Source organism: Pagrus pagrus (genome assembly GCF_965226575.1).
Source record: "Pagrus pagrus genome assembly, chromosome: 3".
Taxonomy (NCBI): domain Eukaryota; kingdom Metazoa; phylum Chordata; class Actinopteri; order Spariformes; family Sparidae; genus Pagrus; species Pagrus pagrus.
This window is the reverse complement of record NC_140187.1, coordinates 4,042,502-4,057,815: the sequence shown is the minus strand read 5'-3', so window position 1 is coordinate 4,057,815 and position 15,314 is coordinate 4,042,502. Positions and strand designations below refer to the sequence as shown.

At 42.4% G+C, this 15,314-nt stretch overlaps 1 protein-coding gene across 1 annotated transcript in view; it reads right to left on the bottom strand.

Moving 5' to 3' along the window:
- The window catches only part of rims4 (regulating synaptic membrane exocytosis 4), a 58,020-nt gene extending 43,649 nt beyond the window's left edge, over positions 1–14,371 (bottom strand). Inside the window, exon 1 of the mRNA XM_084349713.1 lies at positions 13,028–14,371. Coding sequence (XP_084205839.1) covers positions 13,028–13,124 — 97 coding nt within the window. The 5' untranslated portion in view covers positions 13,125–14,371. The remainder of the gene's footprint in view (positions 1–13,027) is intronic.
- Positions 14,372–15,314: the final 943 nt, after the last annotated feature.

The following is a 15,314-nucleotide window of genomic DNA, read 5'->3' as shown; positions in this document are numbered from 1 at the left end:
AAGTCAACTTTTTCTAAGAAACAAGAATCGAACAGCGGCCTCGCTTGTTTGAATCCCGTGTTTGATGTCACGTCCATGAACGTCAACTGTCAGCATCTCCCTCTACAGCAGCTAGAGCGCGTTATAACTTTAACACACAAAACATTTGGTGATTTGCCATCATTTTCCTAGAGATAACTGTGTTATAATTTTGTATAATGCAATGATGTAAAGATTTAGTTACACTTTTTTGCTACAGTACCAAAGAAGTCCTCTCTGAGGGCTGTTTCAGAGTTCAGAAAATGGTAATTTCTGTGTCCTTGTTTGATAAAACATGTACGCTGTAGCTCTATCCCAAAGAAATGATCGACCAGACATGAAAACAAGACACATAATGTCCTCGAAACATCAGTCATCAGTCATCTTATCACCTCTGCAAAGTGCAGACCACACACTACACTCCCCAAACGCGGAAACTACCCTGTGAACTTTTTTTGAATCTCGACGTTCAGCTGAGAGAAACTGTGGAGACTCTACTGAGAGCGATAACAGAATTAACAGAGTGAATGTTTAAACATAGTAACACTGGCAAATCTGTGTCTCAAACATCCCCCCAAACACTCGTAAGCACAGTGAGAAACAGCTTCAGACAGGACGAGGCAGCAGTCGGCTATAAAGCGCTGCATGTGGAGAGAAAAGTGCTTCTTTTACAGCTCGGGCCCCCTAGGCTCAGCCGGAGCAGCTTTATGCCTCGCCGTAAAGACACCTTCACACAGCGTCTCTATACGTCCTCACAGTCATTTAATTAACATACTGGAGCTACGTTATCTGCAGCGTGCAGGTGTCATTAGAGATTTTGTAACTCTATTAAGCGTAAGTGCACTTTCCTACATGATGATCACATCAAGAAATTACACAGAATATTAAATTAGAGCTAATGTGCAGCTTCACATTCAATTATTTTACGCAACGCTGCAGCGAAAGAGACGAAACATCTGACGAGGAACTCCGAGGTTCATCAGAAGGCATCAGCAGTGTGTTATGACTGTGTTAGATGAGATCAGCGAGACCTAATAGTCACATAAGATAATTACACAAACTTAATTCCATTAACACTTTTTCTGTATTTACAATTTAATCTAATTAGCAACACGACACCCAGAGAGGAACAAGTGCATTACTGCTGAATTACAAGAGAGGCGAGCTCGGTTTTCAAAAAGTGCAGAAATACAAACTTCATACCAGCAAGTGTGTTTACAGTGTCTGAATTCAACCCTGTCTGCTGCAAATCACATTTCTACACTGGAAGGAAGCGTGACACGTCCTTATACTGCCTCGGATTTACTCCCAAACGGGCGTGAATTGCGTGGTACTGGTTCTGTTTATACTTCTTCCTGGAGTCCAGTTGTGGGACAGATTCCACACATGCACAGACAAATTGTGTTGGTGTTGTAGTCAATAAACTGGAGGTAAGCAGATGTCCGCACAGAGGATGATGATGATGGTAAAGTGTTGGTTTAAGTCATCAGTCGTGGCTGCGACTTCACCGCACCGCAAAGTCCACCAAAAGGATTTGCTTGGGTTTTTTCTCCCAAGTGAACCGGAGGCGAATGTTGATTTCACGTGTGTGTTACAGCAACTTAAAGCAAAAGTTCAACATACACAATGTGTAAATAATGAGCTCTGGTAATGCAGGCTCGCTGTTTCCAGTCTCTATGCTAAGCTAAGCCCACGTCTGCTGGCTTTGGTTTCATATTTAATGGACAGATATGAGAGAATGGCTTTTCTGGTTTTATCTCGCCTTGCTTGTTTTTTTTTGGTCGTGACTTTTTGTATTTTTCTAATAATGCATATCGAGGCAGGGTTCCTTTTATAAGCCCTGCAGGGTTTTCTGAACCTCACCGGCACAAATTGCTTCTTTTCTTTTTGTTGTGTTTCTGCCGCTTTGTTCAAAAAGTTAAATAAAGAGTCGGATTATTTCATAAAGATTAAGAGAATTATGTTTTCGCTGAAACATTTTTAAAAGTTGGAGGATCCTCTGGGCACATTGTACACCATTTTATACTGCACACTGGTCAGACTATAAAAAAGCAAACTTATGGAGACTTCAAGCAGCTTATTAAAACGCCATCATAATATCACTTGTGAAATGTTTGCTGCCGCAGGAGTCGATACTTTCTACTTCCTATCTCATGTATAAATTTATGCGTGATTGTGACACATTCATGTGCGTTTGATGAACGTTTCTTTCTAGGCTCGACTTTAATCAAACTTTCAGAGGAGTACATTTCCTACCAAGTGCTTGAATCAAACAGAGCTGATGTTTTCAGTTTCATTTGGGCTTTTTCTTACGATGAAAAGTCCAAATGTGTTAGTGTAAGAAATGCTTTTCGTTCCCGCAAAATAACCGTGGTGAGTACGGTGTCACCGTAACTTAAAAATTACAGCCAGTCAACTGATGAAACCAAGATGTTGTAAAACATAATGCTGCGCAGAGAGAAAAGAGGAAGGCAGCAGAAGAAAGAGGAAAAAGAAGAGCGTGAGGAAAGATAAGTAGGAGAGATGAAGACGAGAGAGAGCGGGAGGTGAAGGAGAAGGCAGAAAATAAGAGGTGATGAGGGGTGAAGACCGAAGAGGAGAGAGGCGCAGTGGGAGAGACAGTGGAGACGATGAATGAAAAGGGGAGAAAAGGCAAATGGAAAACTGAAGAGAGAGAAAATAAACAGGCGTGAAGACGATGGGCGAAGACGAGAAGGAGGGAAGAGCTGATTAGAACGGAGAGGACGGACGAGGAGGAGGAAAGTAAAAGGTCAAAAAAGAAGGAAGTTGTGGGCAAAGAGACATTTTTAGGTCTTCTTTTCTTCCTCTTAACTAATGTTTCCATTTCCTTACTAACACACACTCGTTTCTGAACAATGTACGAGCTGCCGGAGCCGGATGGGAGGATTTAACCTGTCATCAGAAACAATGGGAGGTGGCTGTCAAAGCTCGACGGATCAACACATTCAAAATTGCCTCTCAGTGATTTCCTGTCATTACCACACAAAGCACGGCTGTTAGCCGGCCGCGGCATTAAGAATGAAATCACACTCTCATTCATTATGTAATGGTACGTTTGAAGAGCGGTCGTGGAGCTCGTCTCATGTGGGCTTTTGTCTGCACTTGAAGCCCACATGACAACTTGACTTCCTGCTCTCTGTCTGGTACAATGCAGCCTGTCAGGACGGTCGGGTCTGTTAGAAGAGCATCATTCAGACTGATCTTCATTTTTCTGCCTCTTTATCCTCCTCCATCTTCAAGTCCTTTTCTTTTACTCCTCGCCTCCATCTCTTTCTAGTGTCTGCACCTCTGTTTGGATCTTGCTTGGCAGCATCGTCAAATGATCATCACGTTACAACCTCCATCCATCCAAACACGGCTGCAGACCAAAATAAAAACATCTGTGACAAAGAGCTCAAGGTGTCACCCTGCTCGCCGAGTTTCTAAGATCCCAGTCTGATCGAGCATCTGTGGGTTGAGCCAGAACAAGTCAGATCCATGGTACCACCTCACAACTCGAGGGACTCAAAGGGTTTCCAACGCCCCGGTGCCTCGACAGGTCGTTCCAGGAGAGCGAGGGAACGGTGGTGGACCGATCGATATTTATTTGGCCGTTTGTGTTTAACAGTTTATACAAGTACAGCTCAAACGATTAGATATTCCCTGCAAATCATTTCATGGTTGCATCTGCGCCGATGTGAGGATTTGCTTTTAATTATTTTAATTAGCCTTTTAGCAGTTTTCAAGGTGCGGACAGCTGTTAGATCTCAGCTCTGTCCCACTCGCTCGATTGATGGATGGATGTCACAATGTCACTGGTTGGACAAGCTGCATAAGTACTCGTGACATTTTGTTCTGCAGGATGAAGACACGACTAGATTTTGCTATAAAATTACAAAGAAATGGATTTTTTGTAAAAGTATCTTGGCATATATTGTTAGATACTTGCACGACGAGACCACGGACGTGAATCCGCTGAATATTTTACTTTAGTGGATGAAACAATCAGCAGATTTATCCATGATGAAAATAATCGTCAGGTGTAGTCTTATACATGAGGAAAAATCTAATCAGATAATAAATAACAGTACAACATACACATGGGATATTTTTCAGCTTTGAGTACTTTTGATCCTTTATGGGGTTTTTTTAAATTCTACTTTTACTTAAGTAACATTTTCAATGCAGGATTTTTACTTGTAATAGAGTATTTTTAGATTTTTAATTAAAGGATGATTAACTCCACCATGGTCAGTTCTGATCGGCTCTGACTGTGTGTGTCTCATGGATTGGATCTCTCTTTAATTAATTTGTGCATGTCCAGCTTGGTTTTCCATTGGGTCCATTTTAACAAACTGCAAAAAGTCAATTTTACACTAATTAAGCAAAGTCTGAACGTCTGAATGTCCCGAACTCTTCGTCGTCTCACAGCTCTTTAGCTCTTCGTTTGGTGAAGATGAGCACAATGTCTGACGTCATATTACTTTATGAACTCTGGGTAGAAAATGCTCATTAATCAACCTCCTCCCGAACATGTAGTGCTGCTGATGTGCATGGCTGCCCACTTTTTCCTACTTCTTGTCCACGTCCACTGTATTAAACCACCAGCACAGCCATTGTTCCTGCTCCCACATAGCTCAGTATAACAAATGAACACCTGCAGCCTTCACCTCCTCCTCCTCCTCCTCCTCTTGCCTCCGCCTCCTCCCTATAGAATAGACCTCCTTTTCCTGGCAGTCCATTTTGTAGTCCTGACTTTTCTGGGTCATCTCTCCAGCTCAGAAGCACACCAGAGACCTCTCTCCTCCTCTCCGATCTCCCCTTCTTTCTCTTCCATCGCTCATATCGTTTGACGTCGCCCTCCATGCATCTCTACCGCCTCATCTTTTAGTATTAAACATTATTGTAGCCACGGTCGCAGCGGCACCCCTGCAGGTAGAAATCTTTTCACTACTGTCTTTTTTTTTTCATTTAGATTTTCATTAAAAACACAACTCATAAGATTTACATTGACTTTCTTTCCTTCGCCTCTCCTTTCGTCCTTCCTGTGCTTGGCCTCCGTCTGACTCCACAGCAGGAGTGAAGACAGCGAGATGGAGTGATGGTACGATGACGGGAAGGAGAGGAAGGAGGATAAAAGACGAGGGTAACGAGCGAGGAGGGGAAAAGAGTCCTACTGAGCCATTTTAATTTTTCAATCCTCGCTTCCTCCCTCCCTCCCCCTGCTGTCGTTTCACCTCCATCGCTCTTCTCTACGTCCCTTTTCTATCCCTCCATCTCCTCCTCCATGCATGTGACTCCTGGTTGATATATGATTGATGCTGCTTTTCTTCTCACCACATCTACTCCTTTCTCCTCCCTCCACCTTGGCTCCAACATCCATCATTTGCCCTCCTCTCATCCCTCCTTTTTCCCCATCCGTCCTCTGATTCGTCGAAGGGCTAATGTTCCCGGTCCGCCCACAATAACTGACATCTCATTACCATAGTGACTCATACTTCACACACATGATGCTCTCATTCATAAGTTTGAGAAACGATCACCTTACCTTCAACCTAAACGTAATCCTTGTTCTAATCTCGACCGCAAACGAAAAAAGGTTTTGTCCTAAATTAGACGCGAAAAAGGAAGCGAGGGGCTGAAAAAAAAAAAGAAATCATCACTTTGGAAGATTTTCCTCATTTTTCTCTTCCTGTGAGAACATTTGGTCCCTACAAGCAGAGAATTACAGCAGCAGAGTCTCACACAAAGAAATATAGACTCAATTAGTCTCCCTGAGCAGCAGCAGCGGCGCCTGTTCTGTTTCTATATTAGAGATTTTTTTTTTTTCTCCACCTGATTAATGGAAAGATCAGAACGAACAAGGAAAAAGAAAAAGCCTCTTCTTTAAGAACAGGTTGCTGGAAACGTACCTGTGCTTTCCATTCTGTATTTGTGTTCTGCCACGATGACATGCAGTTACAAGTTATTTCGAGAATTTGATTCTTGAAAAAGTGACCAAGGTGTAAAGGTGTAAAGTACGGCAACTACAGTAACTATGTTACAAGTAAGTATATCAGAATATATACCAAGGTATTTAGGTATAATTGTAAATGAAACTCAAAACATTATTATTTTACATGCAGCCCCGTCGCCAAAAAAGAAATATTGGCAGCGCACGTTGCTTTTTTTTTATAATGTTAGCAGTTAGCGTGTCTGCAAACCACAGATACGTCCAAGGTTGGTATTTGTACCGAACGCAGCATAACATGTTCACTTTATATGACAATAATCAAGGTATTGTAATAAAGAGAACACTTGACACTTGAAGTGTCACTGGGTCTGAGTAAATTAAGTTGGCTCACAGCATGAATGAAAGATTTTATTTCCGCTGAAAATAATTAAATTTTTAGAGTGAATATCCCCGAGGAATGATGCAGCTCTAAATCTCTAGCAAACTGTAACAAAACATGTGCACATTACCAACTTTTATGCTAATAAAGTGAATCAAAGCAAAATTAGAGAGGTTTTAGTGCAAGAGTGTGACAGAAAACATAAAGAAACGTCCAGGTTTAACTTATCTGTGGTTTTGCAAAAACGTACTTAGCACACATTTATTCTGGTGACCGGGTTGGTTTCATACATATCACATAAACATTTCAACAATACAAATCATATTACGTTCAGACGTGTATATAAGTTTCATTTCCACGGTTTGCAGAAAGGTGCAACTGGCAACATTTATTCTGCCGGCTGTGTCGATGCATGAAGTCTGAGGCAGCCGGCAGTACATGGGGGTTGATGAACCGCATCAATCACTGTGTAAACACTGTGAGAGGACCGACTCCTCAGCAAGTACGTTAAGTGACACAAATCAGTGCGTTGGCAGTCAATCTGAATGGGTCAACAGGTTCAGCTGAACTGAGACAATGACGCTCGTCTCAAAACAGCAGCACCAGTGAGCGGTGCCCTTCAAGGAATCCAATTGCCTTTTAGACCCCAGTGTGTCCAAAGATATTTCACTCTAATCATTTTATTATAAGTACCGACTGTGATACAGAACTGCAAAGTGTTCAATATTAAATACATAGTTTTTTCTTCTAATTTCAAAATCCAGAGTTTCTAATTTCTCACGTGCAGAACGATCTGAAACTTGGCTCATTTCTATCACCCCGCTTCAGCTTTTTGCTTTAAAGGACGGATGATTTGTCGTCTTAATTATGAAACTGTGGACCTAATAAACGGTTCATTGTGGTTACTGAACGGCAGTGAATTTATATTGTAAAGATAAATGTCCACCTTAAAGGGTAAGTAACCTTTTAAATCCAGAGGCAGGTGAGGTCAGCAGATTTTTACTCTTTACTGTCTGATTGGTAGAAAAAGCATTTCTCTCTCTTTGACCTGAATTTCAATCTTCTATTTTTTCCTCTCTGTTCTCATGTCTCCAGAGATGAAGCAGACAGGGCACACACACACACACACACACACACACACACACACACACACACTTATGTATGTGTTATCTAGCAGCTCAGGTGTCATATTCGCTGCTCTTGGTGACAGACTGACAGCTGAACGCTGATTCTTCTGCATTAAACAGCAAATGTAACACATGAAAAATAAGACGCTCGCTCGGCGACTCATCGATTCTTCCATCTTATCATTTGTCTTAAAGGAGCAAAAAGTCACAATGTTTACAGTTATATTGTCCTATGTTCTCATATCACAGCAATATCACTATTTCTTAATAAAATATTCAAGGAACACTGGACACAGTGTTGGAGGTGGAGCCCCGTTCAAAAGCTGCTCAGTGGTGTTTTGAAGCCCAAAAAGTTCGACTTCCCGGCTTTGAAAATACCTGGACCGCCAACCGAGCAGGCTAACTTCCAGTTTAGTGCCCGGCTAACTTGAATGGGGATAAAATAATGTAATCGTGCAACTCTGCTAGACCTTCCAAATGTTATGGGACCGAATGGCTCAAATTATGACGAGTCATTTTCACTACCCGTGTTTAAAAAAAACCCATGTAGACCCGCTAATTTTTGTTCTATTTTTATCGCTTCACTTGATGCCGTGCTTCCTCCCTGTCCTGTCAGTGAAACACACTGAATTAAACTGGAGGTGAGAGTGTGTGAAAGAATGAAACAAAGACAGTGAGGTGGGCGGGAAAAAGAAAGCGAGAACAAAACAGCAGGGAAAGCGATTAAAAGACAATTTAAGGTGGAAAGACAGAGTTAACCTGCAAACAGGATTGTAAAACGGCGGGGTCGGAGAGCGAGCGAGAGTCTGACGGAGAGACATTGAGACAAAAAGGGAGTGAGAGAGAGAATTAACCTGCAATCAGGCCTCTATTTAGCTGCAGTCAGCCACAATCAGCAGCCATATTAGCATTTAATTAGACTGAGAGCCACAAACCACGGCCTGCCGCTCCGCTCTGATTACCTCACACACTGCTTTCATATCTGTCAGCGTGTGTGTGGGGGTAAAAGTGCATGGGAAAAACCTATATTTCTGAATGCATGAGTGCTCACACAAATATTTTTTTCCGTGTGTGAAAGCGAGTGCACAGTAAAGTTCGCACTGCTGTTACAGGTGAATGTGGGATGGTGTGTGTTTTCTCACGGAGACGTCAAAGGAAATCTGTTTCTGGATGTAAACACATTCACACCATCACACAGGTGATGTTCCCAGCACGCTGCCCTTCATCACAATGTTCTTGGTTGGTGTCATTCACCACTCACACACATGTTGGAAGCAGGTGACAGTGTGAACTACCTTTGGTGAGGATCTGTATGCATTTCAAGTGGTTTGCCCCTAAGACGCCACTGGGATCAATTTAAAAAATATATATATATGACCTCATGGTGGAGGCAGTAGTTTTCCTGGTTTGTAAGTAAGAAGCAAGAGATAGAGAAGGTTTCATAGCTGAAAGACCTCATTCGGATCAAATGCACCTCCTACGAAACATTTGAATGAGAGCGGTACGTTTTAGCTGCAGCGCTGCTGAAAAAAACGAGAAACGCAACCCGACATCTCGTTGTGGTGGCCAGTTACATAAGCTGGCAACATAATGTGACATCAGTATTCGCTCAGTTTGGCTTTGTGCACCACTTTAAAACACTTGTAGGCCCGGCATGCTAAACCTACAGTACACTAGCAGAGGTAGAGTCGAGCGGGTGACGCGCGGGGGGCACCAGTATCATAGCAAAATGCTACAGAGGGAGCCCAACACTTGAAATCACTCAGTTTGGTCCTGTGCCCCAGTTTAAAACCGACATAATGATGTGCCTCATGTCCTGGTTGTTTACTTGTTATTTTTAATCTGTCGATGTGGAAGAACTAAAAGGAGCAGCATGCTAGACAGAGCAGCTTCCCCTTTTGCTACAACCCTGCGGCTAACTGCTGCAATGCATGATCCTGTCTAAATGCAACCTTAAGAACAGACACAAGTATCTACAGTGAATGAGCTGCAAACATGTAAAACAAACTCCATCAGAGCCGTAAGACTAATGAGAATCAGACCTTATAGGTCCAGTGAGCACCGCTTGCTGCTAAAAGCCATGAGGAATAATAATAATAATAATAACTGATGATCACTACACTTGTGGGCATTTTTATGACTTTCACACACACGTGCAGGAGAGAGGACAGAAAATGAGAGAAGACAGAGACGGGGAATGTCATGCAGCAAAGGTCCCTGGTGGGATGTGAACCAGGAGGCTGCTGTTCACGCCTGGTGATTAAACTCCTCGGCCACCAGAGCGCAGAAAGGACAACTCACTGAGAGCTGAAGATTACAGAGCAGTTGGCCTGTGGTTTTCAGGAGCACCTTAACCCTGAGGAAGTCCACATTGAGCTTTAATGGCACAGATAAGATATTGACGTTCACCAGGGTGATTCAAGCAGCAGTGTTATCTGTGATCGTTACAAGCAATCAGCCCCCGATGAGAGTACAGGGCAAATAATCTGTTAACACACGTCAATGTGTCAATTATAATGTCCTTAAGAACATGTCACACTCATCTTCAGTGTTTTCCTCTCAAAGTCACCCTTTTATTTAGCTTTTTGTCTGATTTCACAAAAGCAATTAATTTCTCACGACCGTGTGTGTAGCTGTGAAGCAGCAGGTGTAAATGGTGCGCAAGGTATTTCTAAAAATGAGGTGAATGAATGGCTGCAAGTATTGGATTGGACAATGCTATTATTTGCTGTAACAATAATTACAACAGGTTGTTTGTGCCAAGCAAACTACTTGGAGTTATCATGGTATCATGTCCCAGCTGTTCCAACAAGCTCCAACTGTGTGAGAAACATCCCAAGAGACACAACAGACCAAGCTGCAGCCGTTTGCTCTCTTTTTATACTGATAATAACGAAATGTTAGCGAAGCAACAGCCACATTTAAACCCCTGAAATCACAGTAAAAATATCCTTAAGGGTGAAGGATTTCTATTTAATCCAAGAAGACTTGGATTAATTTGGGCACAGGGTAAAAAAATGTTGGGCCAACCTCCCACCGACTGCACTGCCTGAAACGCCTGGTTTGGAGTCGAGCCTTTACTTCTGTAGCTTATGTGCTTCACCATGTAACAGGTGTTATATAAATACATGTTTTTATATATTTATTATAAAATATATACACTCCAGTCAGTCAGAAGACATACAGTTGCTACTGCTGTAGCAGCGTTATTTTAGATCACACTACCTTGCTCGGCATGACCCGCCCTACTTTGCCTCTGATTGGCTCCATCCTGCCCGTTAAGTAATGTGCAACTCTCACCAAAGATTGAACAGAGGCGAGATGTCTTACTCTGTAGCTAAAACGGAGCGTTCAAGACAAAATAAATAATAAAAATAATGTTTTTTTTGTGTGTTATTACCTGTACTGACATTTGTCATGTTAGCTTGCGACAGCCATCTGTTGTCTATCCATGTATCAATCTGTTTTAAGCAGAAGACTGTGACCTATTTAACACTAGCTAACACTTTCCAGAGATACTCTTATATATAGTCAGTTACCTTTATCATTCTAATAAACCTTCCTTTATACTTCAATTTGCATGGAAAAATCAATCCAGCGCTACAGTTTTCCAGACCGGATTAGTACGACGCATTAATGTGAATTACATCATCTCATGTACTCGATTTGAGGACGTACTCGATCCAACTGACAATCTCATCATACGAACACCTGACGTAACCACACAGGTGTGCACACGTACACATCACATATAAAAAACATGCAACAATCTCAGACTAACTTTACTTTAACGTGACGAGATGATTTGATTTAAAAATGAAATACGCTAAAATGGATTTTAACATGTCAAAGCTAAGTTTAAATGAAATGTATGAATATCATGCTACTGAAGGACACAGAGTGAACAAGACATGACAGAAAGTACTGTACTTAAGTATAATTATAAGTTATTTAAAATTCACTTAAGTATTTCCAATGTATGCCACCTCACACTTCCACTGCACAACATTTCAAGGGGAAATCTTGTAAGTCAGTGAAGTTGCTGATACCGACTCAGGTTAGAAATGTGCAAAGCTCCTCTTGGATTTTAAAGGAGGTCATCATGAACAGTGATATCATTGTAAAAACTAACAGGAGAGCCCCCGAAGTCATGGAAAAGATGTGATCTTGTTGCACATGATAATAACTTGTGTGTACAGGATTTAAAAAATAAAATAGGTCATCTTTCAGGAAGACAAGAAAGGCGCCATTACTTCACAAAATGTGTCCATTTTTGTAATAACGTGTACTTTTACTCTTTACTGTGGTAGTCAAGTCAGTTATTTCTACAGCAAATGTAAAACAACGTGAAGTCGAGCAAAGGTAGAAGAAAATAAGGTCAACAGAGCAGACAGTAGTTACTCACAGACTTACAGTAGGCGAGGTGGGAGGTGCAGTTTACCTTTTCAGAGTCAAGGTTTTTCAATGTTTGTCAAATTTAAATGCAGAATCAAAACTCATCCCAAGGTTTTTGGGTGGTAGTGTCAGTTTTTAGTTTATTGAGCATCATGAAGTTCTGGGACATCAGGTCTTTAATGGAGATGCTGTGGTCTCAGAAGAAAAAATGTTGTTTCAGATCTCATTCAATCCAAAACCAACTTTGTCCACTTTGTTTTAAAATAAGAATTAATGTGAAATGGACACTGGCATCAAATTAAAACTCTCTTCATGGACTGCTTATAACTAAAATCCCTAAGACATACAACAAATGCACTATATAATGGACTGGATGTATTTCATATGATTAAATGCCAACATTGTCAGCACAGTGGTCATCTGCCATTCAAGCATCAGCCCTGTGATGTTTATCAGAGATACATATATGTTGTCAGTGTTATCAAGGCTGCAGCTAGCAAATATTTCCACTATCATTTCATATGTCTAGTATCTTTTCAAATTCCGGATTAATCATTCGCTATAGAAAAATGTCAGAGGGCTGAAAAGGGCCATAACAATTCAACCAACAGTCTAAATACCAAGTATTTTCAATTTAAATGACATAAAGCAGCAAATCATCACATTTGAGAAGCTGGACCAAGAGAATATTTGGTATTCTAAGTTGATAAATTACTTTTACACCATTAATTGATTATGATAAACGTCGGCTGAATGGTAGAAGCATTTATTAGACGGACTATAACAATGTGTCTTGAGCTCAGTTAAACCACAGGATCAGACTGGAGCCAACATTTTATGATTCAACATATAATATGAATGAAAATGTGCATTTTTGATTTGGAAAAATCTGCCAAAATGATGACAATAATAACATAAAGAGTAAAGGAGGTTTGCACATGTTGAAAGGTGATTTAACTGAATGAGTCTGTCCTCTGTGCCAGGACAGATTTTACATAACACACTGACTGACTGACTGACTGACGTGTGGATGGAAACATCAGTTTCCCAGCAGACAGGTGACAAACAACATGTGTCCCATGTTTTATGTATGGCTCAATCAATCTTATTGTGGTTTGAAGTGTCTGTGTGTGTGTGTGTGTCATCCCCACTCACCTCCATCATCCTCATCGAAGGAGTTCATGCAGGGGAAGTAGATGGCGAGGGCCTCGAAGGACGCCGACAGGCTGATGCGGCTCTGCGATCTCTCCATGTACAGGCCCGCCGTCGGGCCCGGGTCGGCCGGCTTGGCCAAGCGCGGCTGGGCATTCTTCACGCGGAGTACGGCTCGCGGCGTCTTGGATGGCTGTCAGCTGCCCCCAAGGCAGATCCACCTCACCCCGAAAAAGAAGAGTAGAGCAAGAACCCCCGAGGTGCTCACACCGATGGAAATCGGTGCAAAAACTTACTTTAAGCAAGTGGCAGCAGGAGTGTTGCTTCGTCTCTGTTTGTTAGACAAAATGAAAGCTCCAGGGGTGCAAAATCATCCTCGTTTGCTCACGTTTGATGAGGTTAAGTGTTCTTATAAATAAAATCTTTGTTTATGCTTTCTTAATAACCGAACATCTATCTGTGGTGGTGCGTAGAAGAGTCGAATCCCTCTCTTCCTGTCATTTCTGCTCCTAGTTTTTGGATTCTTGTTTTGCTTCCGTTCCGAGGCAGAGGCTGGTGTACATCCTCCTCTTCATCCCCTTTTGTCCTCAGAAGTCCACGTGACGGTCTGATGGACTTGTTGTTGTCTGGTTGTGAGTCTTCACCCTGATAAAACTTGATCTTACACAGTTTGTTTCACAGAAAGATAGAAAGAAACTCCCTGAACTCTGCACTCTGCATGTCAATCTGACATCCTCCTCCTGCTGCTTGTGCATTCACAGCTCGGATTGCCTGGTCTTCTCCTTCTTCTTCTTCCGATGCCGGTGAAGGGAGGAAGATGGGAGGAGACGCTGGTGGTAGTGGTGATGTTGACGCCCAGCTTGAAACGTGTTGCTGAATCAAAGCTTTCCGTCTCTGCTGCTCAGCGTTGTCATTTCCCCCGTGCTTTGACAGAGCAAAAAAGCTCTCACCCACATAAACTGAGTTTCAAAACCCAGGAGACGTCGGCTGCAAAATCAGCTTCGTTTCCAAGATCCCCAGATCATCTGAGAGAGCATCAGTTGCAGCAGCAATTTCACAACTGGGGTGGGGGGGCAATCTGTTGCTTCTGCATTGATCTGAACTGTATCACTGTAAATGTTCTCAACGTTGTGATGCAAGGTTTGTGCCGTCTTCTTCTTGTCTCGTCCTCCGTCGGTCCTGTGTCCGCTCCGTTGCCGTGCAGATGCTCCACTGGCTGTCTGAGACGGGAGAGGACAGAGCGAGAGAGAGAGGGCGAGAGATGATGAGAGAGAAACACAGAGAGAGAGAGAGAGAGAGAGAGAGAGGGAGGCTGTGCTGTTTAACAGCTTGTGTCTGACTGAACTCATTCACTGACGAGCTGCATGGAGAGCGAGGGAGAGCGAGCAGGGGGGAAAGAGAGCGAGGAGGGGGAACAGAGAGGGGATGGAGAGCAGACTGTTGCTGGCAGCCCGGCCAATCATAACGCGGATGAGGGAATATGGGCGTGGCTTGGGGGGGACAGTGGAGGTAATGCAGCGCAGGATAAGTTTACAGTCTCTCTCCCTCTCTCTCCCTCTCTCTCTCTCTCTCTCTCTCTCTCTTCCTCCTTGTGTTTCTCGAAAATCGTCAACAACGATCAAAAAGATGGTCAGAAATACATGGATTGAAGTCAAGAAAGAGGGGTGAGGCAATGCTGGATGATGCCTTTTGGACTAATATTTGACTAAAGACAAAATGAGTGGCATTGTGTGAGAAAAGAGACATCTATAAAAGAGATCGGCGGTAAAAAGGTGAAAAATACTCTTTCATGTTGGCAGAGCAGTGCCGTGGCGTGCAAACAAGCTGCCATAGTCAAATTTTGGGACGCAGCATTACTGGTTGTTCATCCAACAACATGACGTTTACCCATTGATGACATAAATGAATGTCTGCTGGTTTAAACTAGCCGCATTTATGAGCATAAAGTGGTAGAAGTATTCAGATCCATTATAAATACAGGCCGTAAAAAAAATACGTAGTCGTGTACATATTATCCTAAATGTTTCCAACAATGGTCAAACCAAGAGAAATCTGTCATTTCATGTAAGGTAACAGTGAGTTTCGTGTGGTCGCCTGTCACGTTAACTTCCACAGAAACACCAGATGATGGATCGGAGAGTGAGGGAGGAAGTCGGCCAAAGTGACCAAAACATGACGTGAATGAAACTTTAGTACTCGACCGTGAAAGATGTTGCCTGATTTACGTGGTGATTGTTCAACTCCCATGATCCTACGCTGCTTCATGATGTCATCAAGCTACGTCTTTTGT